This window comes from Danio aesculapii, chromosome 6 (assembly GCF_903798145.1).
Source record: "Danio aesculapii chromosome 6, fDanAes4.1, whole genome shotgun sequence".
Classification (NCBI taxonomy): Eukaryota; Metazoa; Chordata; class Actinopteri; order Cypriniformes; family Danionidae; genus Danio; species Danio aesculapii.
The window spans coordinates 43,547,826-43,567,054 of NC_079440.1; the positions used below are offsets into that span (position 1 = coordinate 43,547,826).

Genomic DNA, 19,229 nt, shown 5'->3' on the forward strand with positions numbered 1-19,229 from the left:
CTCTGCTAAACATCATATGGGAAATATTTGAAAAAAAAAAAATTCACAGGAGTGCAAATAATTCTGACTTCAACTGTATATACACAGTCAGAAGTTGATGAGTTTGAATGAACAATGCCTTTTACAAATGTGTGTTGCAATCCAAAAAGACAGTGAAGTTGTTCAAATAAATCCCTTTTTTTAGAACGTGAAAATATTAAGACCATGTTTTCAACTAATAATAAGTAATGCTTTGTGAGCTGGAAATCAGTGTGTTAGTACAGAATGATGTTTGAAGGATCATAGGACACTGAAGACAGGTTATGATGCTGAAAATTCAGCTGTGCCGTTAAAATGGCCTCTGTGCACAGCTAGTGTTTTTCAGCCAATGATAAACTTCCGGTGAAAGCTTAATGTGACTATTTTCAATTACTTAAGGTTGCTTTTACAGCATCAATGTTGTAATGTAATTAACATATAATCAGTTAAATAGACTAAGCATCCATTTAGTTGTTAAAGTGTAAACGAGACGTGTAACCGCTAGCGCCATCTGAATCAGCAGGCGAGCGCAGAAACCCTATTGAAAATACTGGGGTCAATTAAACTGTCATATTTTAAAGAAATAGCAGGGGGAAATGGAATTTAATGCAGTGCTTATTGTCTGGTCTGAGACCCACTTCATATCTGATATCTATCCGGCAGTGAAGATTACAGAGTTTTAAAGAAATCAGACCTTGAATGTGGCAATTTTGTAATGGAAAGACTGACTGAAATTAATAGTCTGTGTGCATATACTTCACTTTTAATGAACTACAATGTTATTTTTATTCATTCATTTTCCTTCAGCTTTATACATCAGGGGTCGTCACAGTGGAATGAATCGCCAATTTATCCAGCATATGTTTTTTGACACATGCAGCGGATGCCCTTCTAGCTGAAACACCCATGCACTGTCATTCACACACATACACTATGGACAATTTAGCTTACCCAGTTCACCTATAGCACGTCTTTGGATTTTGGAAAACCGGAACGCCACGCGAACGCAGGGAGAACATGCAAACTCCACACAGAAACGGCAACTGACCCAGCTGGAACTCGAATCAGCGACCTTTATGCTGTGAGGCGACAGTGCTAACCACTGAGCCACTGTGTCACCCCCAATGTTATTTTGACTTATTTTTTAATCAAAAAATAATAAAAAATAGTAAAAATAATTAGACCCACAGAGAATCTGCACGCGCAGATTTTTAGCCCATCATTGAGTCGGTTTATTTTCTTGTGTAAAAGTTTGTAAATGTATATTTATTCAGATAATATTATTATGATTTTCCCAGTGATAAGTTTGGAAGGGCATCCGCTGCATAAAACATATGCTGGATAAGTTGATGGTTCATTCCGCTGTGGCGACCCCTGATGAAAAAAGGGACTAAGCCGAAAAGAAAATGAATATTATTATGATACAATAATATTAATATTAAAATGTTCATATAATTTAGTTACAATATAGTTTGTAAAGTAATATGTTCTGTCTTTTAGTAGATCTATTATTATCTGAGAGACTGTTTACCAATTAGGAGGATCTAATTAGATTTGCATTTTAAACATTAAAGTAAAAAAAGATATTGTTTTGGTTTTCATATGTTAAGATTTTAGTTACGATATTTCCAAAATCATTCCGCATAAATCCACAGATGTTATACAAATTTCTCAGCAGAAATAGCAAAAAATCAGTCAGCAGATTCTGTCTGGCTCTACTTATCAGTCAGTCCACATGTCAGTAGATTCTATTAACTGTAATCAAATCTATATAATAAATCTGGATGCACAAATGACACAGGCAATAAGTACAAATGGTGGCCTTACAGAAACATTTCATATACTGCATTATATTCTATAGCACACAAGTACTGTAATGACGAGTAATGAAACTATTTTTATTTCTGGAGCAGCACAATACACATAAAATGAAGCATTAAAATAATTTTGTTTTAGAAAAATGTGTTTTACAAAACAAAACTAGAGGGAAGTGAGATAAAAGTTGCTCAATATGGATAATATGAAGGACAAAAACTCAAAATCATATATATATGATTTTATATGCAAATACTTTGAATTCAAAACATGAGCCCAATTTAAGTAAACGGTATTAAAAATTCACTTCCGCAAACAGTAATAAAAATTCCTGTTTATTTAATCATTTCTACATTTCATTAGTCCCTCTCCCTCTCTCTCTCTCTCTCTCTCTCTCTCTCTCTCTCTCTCTCTCTCTCTCTCTCTCTCTCTCTCTCTCTATATATATATATAGTTACAAAATCGGTACAGGCTTAATTCTCAAATAAATCTCTTTTGTAATTGGCCCACTTTACTAACCACATCACAAGAAATCCTTCCCCTCTCTGTTCCCGGGAACAGTTTTTGGCAGAGCAAATATTCTGCTGCTTTCATCCTCTGCCAAACAAATAATACTTGGGTGGCTTTTTTGGCCACAAAGTGTATTTGCAAATAGAGGTCATTAGCCTTTAACCCAGTTGTACACTATAAAGAAAAAGGTCATTGCATTTTCTTTGTTGAAAATGTTAAAAGCACACTATCATGCCTTATTCCAAGATTTAGTTTTTAACCTTGACATAAATGGAACCACCTACACTTATAATTCAAAGTGAGCATTAAAAAAAGCAATATTAAAACGTAGAGTTTTCATTTTCTGTCATATTAGCAACACTGCTAATCAACTACAATGTTTAACATGTAAATCACATGAAGACAAAACAGCATTGAAGTCACAGTCGGTCACGCCTGATGACAATGAGTGTCTAATGTCATCGTCTAGCAATTTTAATCCAAGAAATCCTGCCTTCACCTTTCACCTAGTTGTCTAATATTTGCTCAGAAGCTCCAGAAACACCAGACTCCAGCCAGCAATCATTTTCAGTCATTTGATTCAAACAGCATTTATTAAAACCGTTCTAAATCATGTACATAAACCTAAGTGACCTACAGAATTAAATTACACCTTCTACTAAAGAATAAACACTGTACAACTACGCATATTTAGGTAACAAAATAGAAATCTATTTCTCGAGAAAACGCAGAGCAAATACTGTCAAATTTGTAATACAATAAGGCCAACATAATTCACTTTCTGTAATAGAGTTGTTTTTCATCAAATCTGCATGATTGACCATTAAAAATGTAAGGAAATCCTACTATTATGAAATACTATTAAATTCCAACATTAATTGGCATCAAAGACTTCTTATTGAAGTGATTCACTCTGGTTAAACCATTACAAACCATCTCTGTGACAGAAAACAACACATTTTCCACTCACACACCAATTGTAAAGAACATTGGTCCATCTAAAATTGTGCTGGTCCTCATGATAATCGTTTTCCCCTTCACTATCTTCTTCCAAAGAACTGTTATCTTGACAGTTTATGATATAGCAAGTCAGTGCCACTATCACATTTAATGATGACGTCCAGCTGAGTTTTCCTTCAAACACAGTTATCTGTAGACGATGTGCTTATGCTCATGTCCAGATTAAGGCGATCAACATTTAAATGCTTGTAACTTAGGAACTTAAAATCAAACATTAAAAAAAACATGTACAGTTTGTGTTGGCTTCTTGAGGTCTCATGAATATCTCCAAAAACAATATTGATATCAGAAGTTGTCCTAAATACAGCCCAAGGATGATTTGTTTTCTTATCAGTCATGGGACGCGCTGTACTTTTGCTTGTGGTCACAGGGTTTCTTTTTGTCTTTCGCATGTCAAAGGTAGATCACTTGCTGGAGTGCAAAGGACACGTAGTCTCTAAAAAAAGTTGAAAGGCATACAGTTGGAAAAGATTAACCGATTGCTTTGAACGTGGCTTCTAAATGTAATTTGGGGTTAAATGTATGGGTTTACCTGTTTTAGTGTGCCAGGAGTGACGAGGATGGCATAGATCATCCATATGGGAACCAATAATGTTGAGGAGAGGGTGAACCACCAGCCAGCAGCGTAACCCCACCATGGGTATTCAAATGTGTTGTTGAACTTTAGAGGAGTGAATTTGACTAAAGAGAAGACAAATGTGCCCTAAAGAAGCAAAGATATTTACTGGATTACTAGTATTAGTAATGTTACCTATTACTATTATAAAGATAAAACGACTCCACTTTTTACTCCGCATAGATTTACTATTTTAAACCCATTCAACCAATTTATGGGTCTGGTGGGAGCACTTTTAGCTTATCTTAGCATAATTCATTGAATCGGATTAGACCATTAGCATTTCACTCAAAATTTATATTAGATTTGACTCTTATGTAGTTATATAATGTACTAAGACTGGCAGAAATTGAAAAGTTGCTATTTTCCAGGCTGATATGTCTATAATAATCAACTTGAAAATAGTTCCCAGCTAGATAATGTCACTGTGGAATAGTTCCTAGGCATATTGGCCTAGAAAAATTGCAACTTTAAATTTTTCGTCACCCTCAGTGTAACTACAGAAGAGTCAAACTTTAAATAGGAAAATTATCTAAATTATTTTTTGAAAATTTTGAGCGAGATGCTAATAGTCTAATCCAATTAAATGATTTATGCTAAGCTAAGATAAAAGTGCTCCTGCCAGACCTGGAGATTGGGTGAATTGATTAAAAAAATGGTAAAACTCAACTGTTTAAATATAAGGGACTTGTAAAATTAGCCTATTTCTAAAAAAAAAAAAAATTATAATAATAATAATAAGCGTAGTGCTTCTATTTATGCTAAGCTAAGATTAAAGTGCTAAGGCCAGACCTGGAAATCGGTTGAATGGATTCAAAAATGGTGAAACTCAACTGCTTAAGTCTAGGGGACTTGTAAAATGAGCCTATTTCTAAAAAAAAAATAGTAGTGTTTCTTCATTATTGCCAATGAAACATTTTTGATGTAATGTTGTTTTGATGACTTTTTGACCCTGAAATAGTTAACCCTCAGGTATTCCAAACAATCCTGGTAATCTCATGAACAACCTAACCAGGGTTAACAATTAATCTTAGTTTTTTATATTGCTGACTTTCACTCTGTACAATCCATAATCCTGGCTTAACCTAGTTATAATTTGCTTTATTGGCATGTTAGTGGCATTAATAGTTTCTATTGCCCATTTTTATGCCCATTTTGGATACCACGTCAATAAAATCACTGTCTGGAAATGCAGAGAGGTTTATAAATACTAGAAATTAGCATAAAATGATAATCGGATTGAATGACTGCATACATTTTTTATGTGATAAGATGAAATGCACATATATCATGATGGATTTTGTCTCAACAGATGATGCAACTGAACTATTCAGCACATCAATTTATTAACCCCATGTAATAAGCAATTCTAACTCAATATCTAAAATAAAAGTACATTAAAACGCTGCTTTCTGTATAGTTCTGCTCAAAATAAAAATCTCATCATTGATCCATCGTTGACTTATTTCAAAGTAGCTTGAGTTTTTTTTTTATTATTCTTTTATACACAAAAAGAGATACCAGTAAACAAACTATGAAAGCCAGTCAGTCAGTTGTCACAGTTTTTACTGTTTTGTACCAACGTTCTTTAATTTATTTTCTTTTGTGTTCAACAGAATATTAAAAAAAAAAACCTCAAACTAGTTAGGAAATGTCATAGGGTATAAACAATGACACAATTTCCATTTTTAGGTGAACTATCCCTTTAAATGCAGTCTAAATATGCAATTTGCAATGTAAAATGTGCTACCCAAATGAAACTGAATGAATAACACAGAAATACTTGGACTAAGGTGCAGTCAAGCTGTCTGAATTTTCACAATGTGAAATCCAGTCATTCCAAGCAATTTACTCAATCACAAATTTAGCAAAAAATGTCACCAAGCAGGTTTTGCTTGTGTTTGCTATGCAGATCTGATGCGTTGACCATCCGAAAATCTGCTCGGTTTGAAATGGACTTCTCAGCACTACTGGCAATTGGCTTTTTGCTCACAATGCATTGCTGAAAATTATCAAATGTGACCACACATTAACATGTTTACTTAGTTTAACTTCCTTGAATCGAAGTAAAGTGCACTTACTATACACACAATAGGAGTGATATACTTCCAACAGTACTTCATCAAGGTCAGCGGATGATAACCGATCATGTCTACGATGTTTTCATACAGTCGATCAGCGCCTGAAAAACGCAGAATCAGAAGAGATTATACTAAAAACAAGATCCATTTTAAAGACTGCTCACTATAAACAGAACACAGGAGTGGTGTGGTGGCTAACAACACAAAAGTTACAGGTTCAAATACATGTAATGCTAACACCACAAATGCCCTTGAAGATTCATTTATTCATTCATTCATTCATTCTATCTAAAATTTATATTTTTAATACTTCAATACTTGTTTATTAATTATAAGCACACTAATTCATGAAAAGTTGACTAAATAGTAGACAAAAACTATAATCTGGCATTTGCTCAGCAATGCAAGGTCAAATATGTGTACTTTCTGCGTTTTAATGAACAGATTTAGTATTATTACTCACCATAAAACCAGCCAATACATATTGACTGTGCAATCGCAAACAGCAGGAGGGTCATTCCACTGCAGGAATAGTAGTCAAACAACTGGAAGACATACAGGCCGCCCTATTCAACCAATGCAAAAAACAATTATCACCACTTAAATGACAGATTTTGTTTTTTATGATGGAGTTATTTAGATAGCATGAGTGAGATATGAATAAATACCCCAGGTTTAAAATAACACTTAATTTAAAAAGATTAAAAACAAAAATTATTATCATTTTGAGCATAATCACCTCTGTTACCATCAGAAGGCCAATGAGGAAACATGCTATACAGATGAGGAGGAGGAAGAGTTTACGACGGTGTCCTTGGAGGAAGAAATTGGGATTCATGTCTGTTATGGCTGTCATGAGAGACTCCAAACCTACAAACTGAAACAGAATGCGGTGGAGTTTTAGTGTTTAATGCACAAACAAGTGTCTTTAACAAGGTTATATAGACTAAACAGCAAAAGTCAGTCCAAGACACTCGAAAAATGTGGAAAAAAAATATTAAAGTGCCTTTATTCACATGGCTATTCACATGGCTTCATCAGTGTAAGGCAGATCTTTACCAAAACGCATAGGTTTTTTAAGGATTAGCCATGTGAATAAAGGCTTTTTAATATTTTTTTCCACATTTTTCGAGTGCTTTGGATTGATTTTTGTTGTTTATTCTGATTAATTCCTTACACAAAGAGCAGCGACACATTAGCTACCCCCGAGCACTTTTTGTTTGATTAAGAATCAACAGACGTTTTTTTAATACATGCTAAAACTGATAATGGATAATATTTGCTATAATGTCTTAATATTTGTACTATATAAAATATCTGCTGTCAAAAAGCCTTATCAGGGTGGTAGTAGTGTATTTGAGAAATGGTTTGCTCTCACCTCACTGTCAAGGCCAAGCAATATTATCATGAGGAAGAAACAAATGGACCACAGCTGAGACATGGGCATCATTGCTACAGCTCGTGGATACGCAATGAAAGCCAAACCTGGGCCTGACAAAACAAGAAATGAAATTTAATTGAAAAAAAAAAAAAGTATATATAGAGTTGAAGTCGAAATGATTCGCCCTCCTGTGAATTTGTTTTCCTTTTTCAAATATTTCCCAAAATATGTTTAACAGAGCAAGGAATTTTTCACAGTATTTCCTATAATATTTTTTTCTTCTGGAGAAAATCTGATTTGTTTTCTTTTTGCTAGAATAAAAGCAGTTTTTCATTTTTAAAACCATTTTAAGGCAATATTATTAGCTCCCTTAAGTAATATTGTTTTTTGATTGTCTACAGAACAAACCATTATTATACAATAACTTGGCTAATTACCTTAACTTGCCTAGTTAAGGCTTTGAATTCAAACTTTTTTGCTGAATACCGAAATCTAGTAAAACATTATCTACTGTCATCATGGCAGAGATTAAATAAATCAATTATTAGAAATTCTTATTATTTTTTATCCCCTCAAAATAAAATAAATATAGTGTATGAATTATTAACAAACATATCCTCAGAGAGAAAAAATATAAATAAATAATAAAGAAAAACTTTTATTAAAAAAACAATAATTCAGCAAGATTTCAATAAAAGTTAAAAAAAGAAAAAGAAATAAAATAAAAAAGTATTTCCTCTATTCAGTTATTTACAGTGTATTAGAGCTGATATCAACTGAACAGGGTAAGCCTTTGATATAGTCTAAAACAGGATTCCAGGTCTTGTAAAAAGATTTGAGAGATGCTGCAAGTAAACATCTTAACTTGCATCTGCAGCTAAAGATTTCTCGGATCCACATGTCATGTGATGGAGGAACTATCCGTTTCCATTTGATTAGAATGGCTTGTCTAGCTAAAGAAAAAAAAAGTAGAAAAAGCAATAACCTGGCAACATGCAAGTCAAGTCAACTCTCTCTGAAATACCAAAAATGTCAAGAGCTTAGGGTCTAGATTTATGTAAATAGCTTCATTAAGTCTATCAAAAACCCAGGACCAGAAATTTGTCAATCGAGGGCAACTCCAGAACATATGGACATGGTTAGCAGGAGACGGCTTACAGCGATGACAGGCATCACCTCTATCAAATTTTTGCTAATTTGGCATTAGTTTAAATGAGCTCTCTGGAGCACCTTACATTGCACAAATTAGTTAATAAAACTATTATTTTTGGAAATGTGTTGAAAAATCTTTTTGTTAAACAGAAATTGGGGAAAATAATAATATTATTGTGAATTCAACTGTTGGGTTGCAGCTGGAAGGGCATACGCTGCGTAAAACATATGCTGGATAGGTTGGCGGTTCATTCCGCTGTGGCGACCCCAGATAAAAAAGGGACTAAGCCGAAAAGAAAATAAATGAATGACTTCAACTGTATATATTTTCTACACAATGTTCAATATATCACAATTTCCCCATTATTTACTCAATCTCATGTCAATTTAAACCCAAAAGAACAATAATTAAGCTACTTTTGATTAAATTTAAGAGGTTTTGTTTCATTAAAAGCCTGTTAACACACAATCTTGCTTCACGGTGTTCATAAAAAGAACAAAATCCATTCATATGAGATCTGAATGATTTAATATATTACCATATAAACAGAAATATGGACAATTCTAATATATATATATATATTAATAATTAAAAAACAAGTGATCTGTTATTAAATTACCTGACTCTGCTACCACTGAGATATCCACTCCCTGTTCCAAGGCCATGAAGCCCAAAACTGAAAAGATGGCAAATCCAGCCACAAAGCTGGTTCCACTGTTCAGCAAGCACAGATACACACAGTCTCTGCAAGAGGAACACAGCATGCTGTCAAAGCCCATCAAAGTAATCAGAATGAAGCATTGACTGTAAGTCCGACAGATATTTAAGAAGGATAATTCCCCACTCACTATAATTAGAAATGGCAAACAAATCATGATTCACCAAAACGTATGCACTAGAATTGATGAAAACATGTGCAAAATGCACAAACGCTGAACTCTTGTAACACTGGGATGAAGTTTAGAACAAATTCTTGTGTGCATGCATGGGTTTACTCACTTATAACAGTTGTTATTGTACTTATTGTAGCTTCCCAAAGCTGTAAGGCACCCAACGCAAAGAGCGTAGGAGTAAAAGATTTGTGTTCCTGCATCCATCCACACCTAACAAAGGCAAGAGAAAGTTCACAATTACTGAACAATCGATTAGATATTTAGCAATACATGGCATGTTAAGAATCTGCTCTTATTCATAGATAAATATATACAAGTTAAAGGGATAGTTCACCCAAAAACAAAAAATGTACTCGCTGTTTGCTGAATTCTAAGTTGTTCCAAACCTTTATGAGTTTCTGAACACTAAAGATGTTTAAAAGAATGTTGAAAACCTGTAACCGTTGGTGTCCATAGTAGGAGAAACAAATGCTATGCAGGTCAATAATTACAGTTTTCCAGCTTTCTCCAAAATATCTTCCTTTGTGATCAACAGAAGAAAGACACAGATCAGGAACAAGTAAAGGGTGAATAAAATATGACACTTTTGGGTGAACTATCCATTGAACAAGACAGAAATCTGATATATCGCCATGTGAACAAATATATAAATTTATAGGTAACATATTTCAACATACACTCACCGGTCACTTTATTAGGTACACCTTACTAGTATCGGGTTGGACCCCCTTTTGCATAAGAACTGCCTTAGTAATTTGTGGCATAGATTCAACAAGGTACTGGAAATATTCCTCAGAGATTTTGGTCCATATTAAGATGATAGCATCATGAGTTGCTGCAGATTTGTCGGCTGCACATCCATGATGCAAATCTCCCATTCCACCACTTCCCAAAGGTGCTCTACTGGATTGAGATCTGGTGGTTGTGGAGGCCATTGGAGTACAGTGAACTCATTGTCATGTTAAAGAAACCAGTCTGAGATGATCCGTACTTTATGGTTGACACGATGCTCAATTGGTACTAATGGCCCAAAGCGTGATAAGAAAATATCCCCCACACCATTACACCACCACCAGCAGCTTGAACTGTTGATAAAGACAGGATGGATCCATGCTTTCATGTTGTTGACACCAAATTCTAACCCAACCATTCGAATGTGGCAGCAGAAATCGAGACTCATCAGACAAGGCAACGTTTTATCTTCTATTGTCCAATTCTGATGAGCCTGTGCGAATTGTAACCTCAGTTTCCTGTTTTTAGCAGTGTGGTCTTATGCTGCTGTAGCCCATCTGCCTCAAGGTTCGACGTCTTGCGTTCAGAGATGCTCTTCTGCATATCTCGATTGTAATGAGTGGTTATTTGAGTTACTGTTGCCTTTCTATCAGCTCAAACCAGTCTGGCCATTCTCCTCTAACTTCTGACATCAAAAAGGCTTTTGCACCCACAGAACTGCCGCTCACTAGATATTTTCTCTTTTTTGGACCATTCTCTGTAATTCCTAAAGATGGTTGTGAGTAAAAATCCCAGTAGATCAGTTTCTAAAATACTCAGACCAGCCCATCTGGCACCAACAACCATGCCATGTTCAAAGTCACTTAAATCACCTTTCTTCCCCATTCTGATGCTCGGTTTGATGGTCTTGACCATGTCTACATGCCTAAATGCAATTAGTTGCTGCCATGTGGTTGGCTGATAAGAAATTTGTGTTAACGAGCCTGTTGGACAGGTGTCCCTAATAAAGTGGCCAGTGAGTGTATGTGCATATTTGTAATTCTAATGGTTGAAAAAAAATTATATGTAAATAGCCATTTATGCAATAATTCAAAATAAGATAAATAAATAAATAAATAAATAAATAAATAAATAAATAAATAAATAAATAAATAAATGTATGCATGCATGCATGTGAAATCCAAAGACGACCTTGTAGGTCATATGTGATTTGTATACATTGCCATAGATCAGCTTTCTATATGCAAAGTTTCAGAATGACACGGCTTCTTTCTTTTATTTAAAGACTTGAAGACCTTGACTATGCAAACAAGACAGAACTTTACAGGGTTTTTTTCAGGTGCAAAAAATTTTCACCAATTTAAGTTTTTTTTATTCTTTAAATGAAAATGTCCAATACTAAAGTTGGAAAATAAGAATGTTACAAAGATCAAACGAGTGGCATTGGGTTGGAATTAAGATCTCAACATTGCTGCTGTCATGAAAGGGGAAATTTAGATAAAATACATTTAAAATACATTTAATTCTAGCCCACTGATGACTAGTGAGTGTCATTGTTTTAAACAAAAGTAGACCTACTGACCAAAGAATTGTGCAGTTTGTTAGAAAATACTTAATGTAATCCTGTACTAGTGGATTTGTTTACCTGTGGATCAGCAAGGCGCGCTGGGTTTGGATAGAGGTAAAAAGTGATGCCATCAATGGCTCCAGGCAACGTAAGACCTCGAATCAGAAGCACCATCAGCATAACATATGGAAATGTAGCAGTGAAATACACAACCTGAAAGATAAAGACAAACGGCACTGAAATATTGTGTGCTAAATCTTAAACATGGCAAAGTATGTCAACAGCATAAACTGGACTACATCAATATGCATGACAAACAGACCCAGTGAGATCTAAGGCAAAGCAAATATCTTTTTTTTTGTTAGTTCTCACCTTGCCTGTGGACTTCACTCCTTTCCACACACAGAAATAACATATGACCCAGGCCAACAAGAGACAAAGAGCCAGCTCCCATCTCACGCTGCCCAGCTCATTTACACTTCCAGTTATATTCAATACTCGCCTCCTGCAAAACTATTCTCATAAATACATATCCATATTCATGTAATAAATGTAATTTTTCACTCGTTCACAATTATCAAACTTTAGTTAACACTTTAACTGCTGCTTATGCGGGGTTATAGATTTACAAATGTATTACAGGAATTTATTACATGCAGGTATTTTTATATTTGTCTACAATGTAAAAGATGTAATGTACACAATAAGTACATTCAATCAAATTATTCATTTCAATGCTGGCACGCAATAGTGTATTGTAAGGGGGGACCTTAATTTATTTCATCCTTTTTATCTTAAATATCCCTCATACTGCCAGGTTTTCAATCAGCATTTAATTCAAAGATGCCAAATATATAATAATATATTGCAATACGATACAATTTTAATATAATATGTTGAGTATTTTACAAACTCACTCCCAAAATTCTTTAACAGGTGATGATGCATTAGCCATAAAGCTCAGGTTTTTTGCCCCTTCCATTCGGTCAAACTCGACACAGTTCTCTATAAAATTAAAGGAAAATAAGTTTTAGTGAAAGAGATCTATTTAAAAAGTTTAATAAAAACTACTTTGATAAAACTTACCTGAATTCCACCAATTCCTGCAACTCGCCCATGGTAGTTCCCCACTAAAAGAAGAGAACAGATAGAAGAAAGCCCAGGCCAAAATGATGATGTAGTAGGCACTGGAATACAAGACGACCACCTGACTGCCATAACCCAATCCTAAAGGACAGCAAGCCAAAACAATTAGGCCTCTTTCAGCTGTTACTGTAGCTGACAGTATCTAAACAGGGTCCAATTCAATTTATCTATTGCCACATCAGCAACTTATGGCTATTTCGTGGCAAAATGGATATACATAAAAAATTACATGATAAAAACAAATTCGTATTGCAATATAAAAGTTACTTAGACAACTATAGAGTATATAAATAAATAAAATTCACACTCGTTTAATTCAAAGTTCATTGATTTAATTGGTTATGTCATATAGGTTAATATAAATATTAAATGATAATCGTTAATACTGAATAATTATGAGTTTACATACAGTCGAGATCAAATGAGTAAATTTAAAAGATTTCATAGTATTCTGAAGCAGTTTTAAAAAAGTTAAATGGACACTGACAACAATTAGAGATTACGTTCAGATTCCTTAACTATACATACAATCCCTATTTAATTGGAAGTAGACTTTCCAGTTTGAGCTATTTGAAAGTGACTAAAACTCTCAGACAGCAGGTTTTCCAGATGAAGACCAAAAGAACGACCTTTTAAGCCATAGCAAGATAATTTAGTAATTCCAAATCTGTAAATATTGTACATTTACAGTGTCACAAACTCATTTAGTTATGCAAGAAAGGCTAATAATGGTGGAAAATCTCAATGAACAATGAGTTTAACACTACAACTGGAATTACTCACAGTTCAGCCTTGAATAGGGTAAGAATCTTGACATACAGGTCTTAATATTTAAGAGAGTTTGGACTGAAAGCCTTATAGACCAAACCTCTCATCAACAGGAGGAATCAAAAGACTATACTTTGCTGAGGAATATGTTGTGTGGACCGAAAAACTGTTTCATTTATTTGTGTCTGACTGGAAACATTCTGCTCATCATCAATCTGGGAAAAGAAAGACTGAATCCAAAGTGTGTGCAGAAGTCAGTAAAGGTGGAATGTGAGTTGGTGTAGCCAGAGTTTGCATCTTATTCAGATGCATGACAGAGTGAATGCAAATGTTTTTCGACGTCTGGTTCTTTTCCTGCGTTCATTTCCCCATCAGCAATTTTCATAAAGTCAAAAAAATTCAAATAAAAAAAGAGAGTTTCTAGAAGTTAAAATCAGTGGGAAAAAATTAATGGCAGCCCAGAGTCCTGACCTAAACCTGATTGAGTTTTTTTTTTTTTAATATAATGCTAAGCCTCCACTACAGTCAGCTAAACTGTGGAAGAGACTGAATAAGAGCAGATAAAGATCACTGCACAGCACTGAGAGATAAGTGAAGACCTGTAGTCACAGATGAGCGGAAGTCACCCAAAACACTTCATACTCAATTTTGACTTTCAGAACTTTTGTTGTAATCTTTCAGTTTTACGATCATTGCTTTTCTTTATTTTTTGTCACAGTTTTCTATAAAATAACAGATTTTAGTTAATTGCCTTGTTCTACGAGAATGCTATAGACACACTATACCTTCACAGAATCATCAAACAGATTATTAACGAGTGACTTACTTTGGTATGTGGGAAAGATTTCGGTAAGTAAAAGGCAATTGTGCAAACAGCTTTTCAATCTTATTCAAGTGAACAGGAAATGCATGTTTCTGTTGTATTTTGGTGGTTGAACTTTGAATAAGTACCAGTAATCCCTGCTTTGTGGATTATTATTTCAATTGAATATGTGGAAACCTAATCTTTTGACCATACACTCTCAGAAAATAAAGGTACCTTTTCAAAAGGCACACTTTTGTACCTAACAGATTCACAATTGTAACTTAAAGGTACATATTAATACCTAAAAAGTACAAATGTCTCATAGTACCTTAAGGGTAAAAAAAGTAAACCTGTTAGGTGCAAAAGTGTACCTTTTGACCTTTCTAAGAGTGAACAAGTATTTTACACATTTTTTCCTTACAATTTTGGTTAAATAACCTTTAAACCTTTTATTAACCTTAACCTTTTATTATTCACAATAACATTCTTATTATTTTTATCTTACAATAATAACAACAACAACAATCCCACAATTGTTATCTTATTTACAAGTATTACTTTTAATATATTATTTTAATATATAATAAATATTTAGAAATAACTGCACATTTCACAAAAACCAACGTTTTTTTTTTTTAAACTGCTAAAAACAGTGAAATTCATACATTAGGGGTGTTTTTCATCTTCACGTGAATCTTTTCCTCAAGGCATGACATGAGGCTTTGTGAAAGCAAAAGCAAAACTTTTTTTTGAGTTATATCAGTTCTGTACATAAGGCGATCCTGACTCATCAGCTAACAAATCTGCTGATATTTAATTCAAACACACTCACATGATAGTTCAACTTTTGTTTCAAAATCTGCACAAACAGGAAGCTTCTCACATTACAGGCCACTATTGTTCGCTATTCCAATATACACAGTTTACAATTACAACTAAAGGGCAAACATACTTACAAAACTATGGTTGACATCTAACAATATTTACTGTACATTGCTAACTCACCTTCAAACAGTGGGCAGATCTTCCTCCAGCAGGTGACGGACCCCTGGCTGGTGTACTGACCCAACGCAGTTTCCATTAGAAAGAGAGGAATGCCACAGGCAAACAAAAAGACCACATATGGAATAAAAAACACTCCTAAAAAAGAAAAATTATCACTGTTTTTAGATTGTTCTGTTTAGTAAATTGAATTTCCTATGCAGTTATACTCATACAAACCTCCTCCATTCTTATAACACAGATATGGAAATCTCCACACATTTCCAAGCCCAATGATCTGGCCAGCGACGGCTAAGATAAATTCCACTTTGCTGGACCACTGACCCCTTATTTGGGGTTTAAGGACCGTTTCATTACTTTGTGAATCTGAATAAGCCAGTTTAAACTGCAAATCTGGATCATGCTGCATTTCCATGTCACTGCGAAATAAGCAAACATCTGTCAAAAAATTTATTCCAGAGAGACACAAACAAAGTTGAGAACAGAGTGGCGACTGAAACATGTAAAGGTCAAAAACAGCAATGAGTCTTTGTTCTGCGCTCTCTGTTTGTTCCAGCTCTTGCACTGACACAGAGGCTTTCAAATGATGTTGAACGCTGGAATACTGTAAGTGTCCAGTTTTGCAAAGCAATGTGTGGTTGAGATCACACCTGTGGCTGTTGACAATTCCCTAGTGTAATACAAATGGAAAGTAGAGTCAAATTTACTAAACAACCTTATGGAGTTTGAATTGCTGAAAAGATAACCAATGCAATTCTTTTGGTACTCAATTTTCCTCATAAATGTTATTTAAATTGCATTTGTGATTGTTTAACTATGTGAAAATACTAGTTTTATCAGTTACTTTAGAAGTAACTTTTTTAACACACTTTATATCTATTTTAATAGCAAATAACCAATGGCCTAGACATGTAACCCTGAACATCTATAAAATAAAAGGCTGCAGTTTAGATATCTAATCTAAAAGAACATTTTGTTGGATGAATAAAAGCAAAAAGAGAATCTCGAGGGCAATGAGGACATGCTTTGTGCGCAACTTCTCACAGCTGAAATAATCTTGCGCCCCAAAACAGGAGAAACTGCAGGGTGCTTTAGTCGCATTCCCTTCCTGCCCTCATTTCGTGTGCTGTGACCCTTAAAATATGTGAAGTTAACAGTTTATTAATGATTCCATGAATCCCTGAGGATTAGTGAAGGTACTCCGAGGGTTCTGTGACAAAGATATTTAAAACAGATAGATTTTGAAGACATTATTACTTATTAACTAACTTTTTAATACTTTTTTAATAATCATCTGTTAAGCTAAAATAACATAGCATATTTGGTAAACGGTTGTAATTAAAGTTTCTTTATTACTGTCAGAAAGAAAAGGTTGGAAAAATGGAAATATAACTGCAGTTAAGAACAGTCCTGATAGAGCCTGTGATAAACACAGTTGGTTTATCATTTAAACTTCAATGCGTGAAGTATTGCTATAAATAAGTATTTAAATGTACGTTGACAAATCAGCGTTTCTACAAAAGTGAGTACTTATTTGATTGACCACCAATCTAGAGTATTTTGTGGTTTAAAAATGCATCAAATACTATATTCAACTAAATAGCTGAAATTATCTACATGAACAGCAAGTACTTTGTCTGTATCAGACAGTTCAGATGCAAAAACCTTTAAATGTCTTCTGAAATGTTCTCCTAAAATGAAATTGTTTCTCAACCTCCTATGTTTATGTTCAGTTATTTCACTTGAAAGGCAATGAAAAGAACTTATCCGTCAATATATATATATATATGTGTGTGTGTGTGTGTGTGTGTGTGTGTAAAATTACTGAGCCAACAAGAGAAAAATTCTAATTTTACTAGAAAATATCAAATAGTTTTTAGAGGTTTTTTCATCTAAACTCTTCATATATATATAAGTAGTCATTCTAATTAAAAAAATAAGTCAAATTAAAATAATATTCACGTTTGTCAGTGTTTATGGTTTTTTCTCCTTTTAAAAGGGTAACACTATACAATACAGTTCATTAATTAATATTACTTATAGTGTTCAATAATAATGAGAAATATATTAATTAGTTTATTAATTTTTCTTAATGTTATTTAATAAACACAGGTGTTCAAAACTCATGCTAACTCAGTTCCATTAAATAAAATGTATTATTATATTCTTAAATTCAAAATATGTTTAGGAATTAATGCTTAGTTTTAGTAGTAGTAGTAATAATAATAATAATAATAATAATAATAATAATAATAATAATGTTTACAAATGGAACCATTTTGAAAAGTGTTACCAAAATTAACCTTAAATTTAAATCAAATTTACCTAATCAGCCATTAGCATGTGACAAAACACCCCTTAAGACACTGTCAATATCATTATTACGTCATTAGTTAAAATAAAAAATAAACAAAAACCTTTTCACATACAAAGCACTATAATTTAAGGAATGATTATTGCTAAGAGTGTCATTCTAAAACTGTGGAAATCAGATTCTGTTCCTCAATTTAAGACTTGGTTAATTTATCTCACTCAAATATTGCACATGGAAAGAGTCGGTTATGGAGTTATTGATAATCTTGATAAGTTTTACAATATATGGCAACCATTTCTTGATCACCTGGATCAATATAACAATGCAGATTCTGAGCAGCAGTGTAATGCTTAATATGCTCACTACCCCAAGTGACTTCCTCTTTGGATTTTCATTGAAAGCGTTTGTAAACCCTAATTGTTTATTAATAATAACTTTATTTTTTTATTTACTTTTATTTATTTATTTTTTCTATTTTAATTACTATTATTACCATTTTTTTCTTTGTATTATCATGCTTACTTCATATTTTTGTTATGTGTTTGGTAATTATTGAAAAATGTAAAACTAATATATATATAAAAAAACCTTTTCACAAAAAGTCAAATGCATCAACAATTATACGTCATTGTTTGCATTAATACAATACAAAAAAACTAAATTAATATATTTACATCAGGATCTAAATTAAATTATATATATATCGTTATTTTAAAAAATCTAACGAAAATCTTATATACTATATATTTACTTATATACATACATACTATCTTCTTTTGTCTGACATCATTCGTTGCCCTGGCAATATATTTATTTTCTTGTGTCAGGTGGCACGCTAAGTAGGTTATCTAGGTGAAATTCATGCTCAATCATAACCATAAACAGCACTTGCAACAGCCCTGACGCACTGTTTATAGTCACCGCCGCTCAGACGGTCCCTGATGATCTGAATACAGAGAAGACGGAAACTCACCCAGTTATTGCGCTTTTGTTCGTGCCCTTTGGCCTACATTCAGCAGCAGAACACTTGCGCTGTTCAAACCCACGCTGAGGAGACGCCGGGTGCCAAGCGAAATACCTCTAAAAACAAAAGGCATACAGAAAACTCTTCACCTACGCAGATGATTTCAGCGCTCAACTGACCCTCTTCGGTCCATTTAAACGGCACTGGAAACAATACAAACAGATTACAAAGGCTGCAGAGCAGTTACCTGATGAAGGCGACCGGTTAAAAGTTCAGGAAGTCAACTTGGCCGTGAAGTAACTCTTAAATCAGCGTGGGTCGGTGGTTATAATACTGTGACTGAAGTGAAGCCCACCCCTCTCATTCTCTCCACCTCTCTCGCAAGGGAAAACGAGCCCTACAGAACCGACAGCGTAGAATAGCGCGTGTGTGTGTGTGTGTGTG

The 19,229-nt window shown here is 33.9% G+C and overlaps 1 protein-coding gene across 1 annotated transcript; it reads right to left on the reverse strand.

Moving 5' to 3' along the window:
- Nucleotides 1-2,904: 2,904 nt before the first annotated feature.
- slc6a22.1 (solute carrier family 6 member 22, tandem duplicate 1) lies at nt 2,905-19,229 on the reverse strand. Its single transcript, XM_056460316.1, has 16 exons — nt 19,033-19,229; nt 18,795-18,901; nt 15,727-15,926; nt 15,511-15,645; nt 12,873-13,013; nt 12,704-12,791; nt 12,159-12,291; nt 11,865-11,999; nt 9,594-9,697; nt 9,214-9,338; nt 7,439-7,551; nt 6,800-6,937; nt 6,524-6,626; nt 6,061-6,161; nt 3,896-4,066; nt 2,905-3,799 (listed from the first exon to the last, which is right to left on the reverse strand). The coding sequence occupies exons 3-16, from the start codon at nt 15,920-15,922 to the stop codon at nt 3,728-3,730; spliced, it is 1,755 nt and encodes a 584-aa protein (XP_056316291.1). The 5' UTR covers nt 15,923-15,926; nt 18,795-18,901; nt 19,033-19,229; the 3' UTR covers nt 2,905-3,727.

Excerpts from the sequence above, each read along its gene's own strand:
- slc6a22.1 (XM_056460316.1), bottom strand. The coding sequence starts at position 15,922 with ATGGAAATGCAGCATGATCCAGATTTGCAGTTTAAACTGGCTTATTCA. Across the intron at positions 12,000-12,158 it reads GAGTGAAGTCCACAGGCAAG|GTTGTGTATTTCACTGCTAC; the intron begins GTGAGAACTAAC and ends TTTATCTTTCAG. Across the intron at positions 6,627-6,799 it reads GCCTTCTGATGGTAACAGAG|GGCGGCCTGTATGTCTTCCA; the intron begins GTGATTATGCTC and ends TTGGTTGAATAG.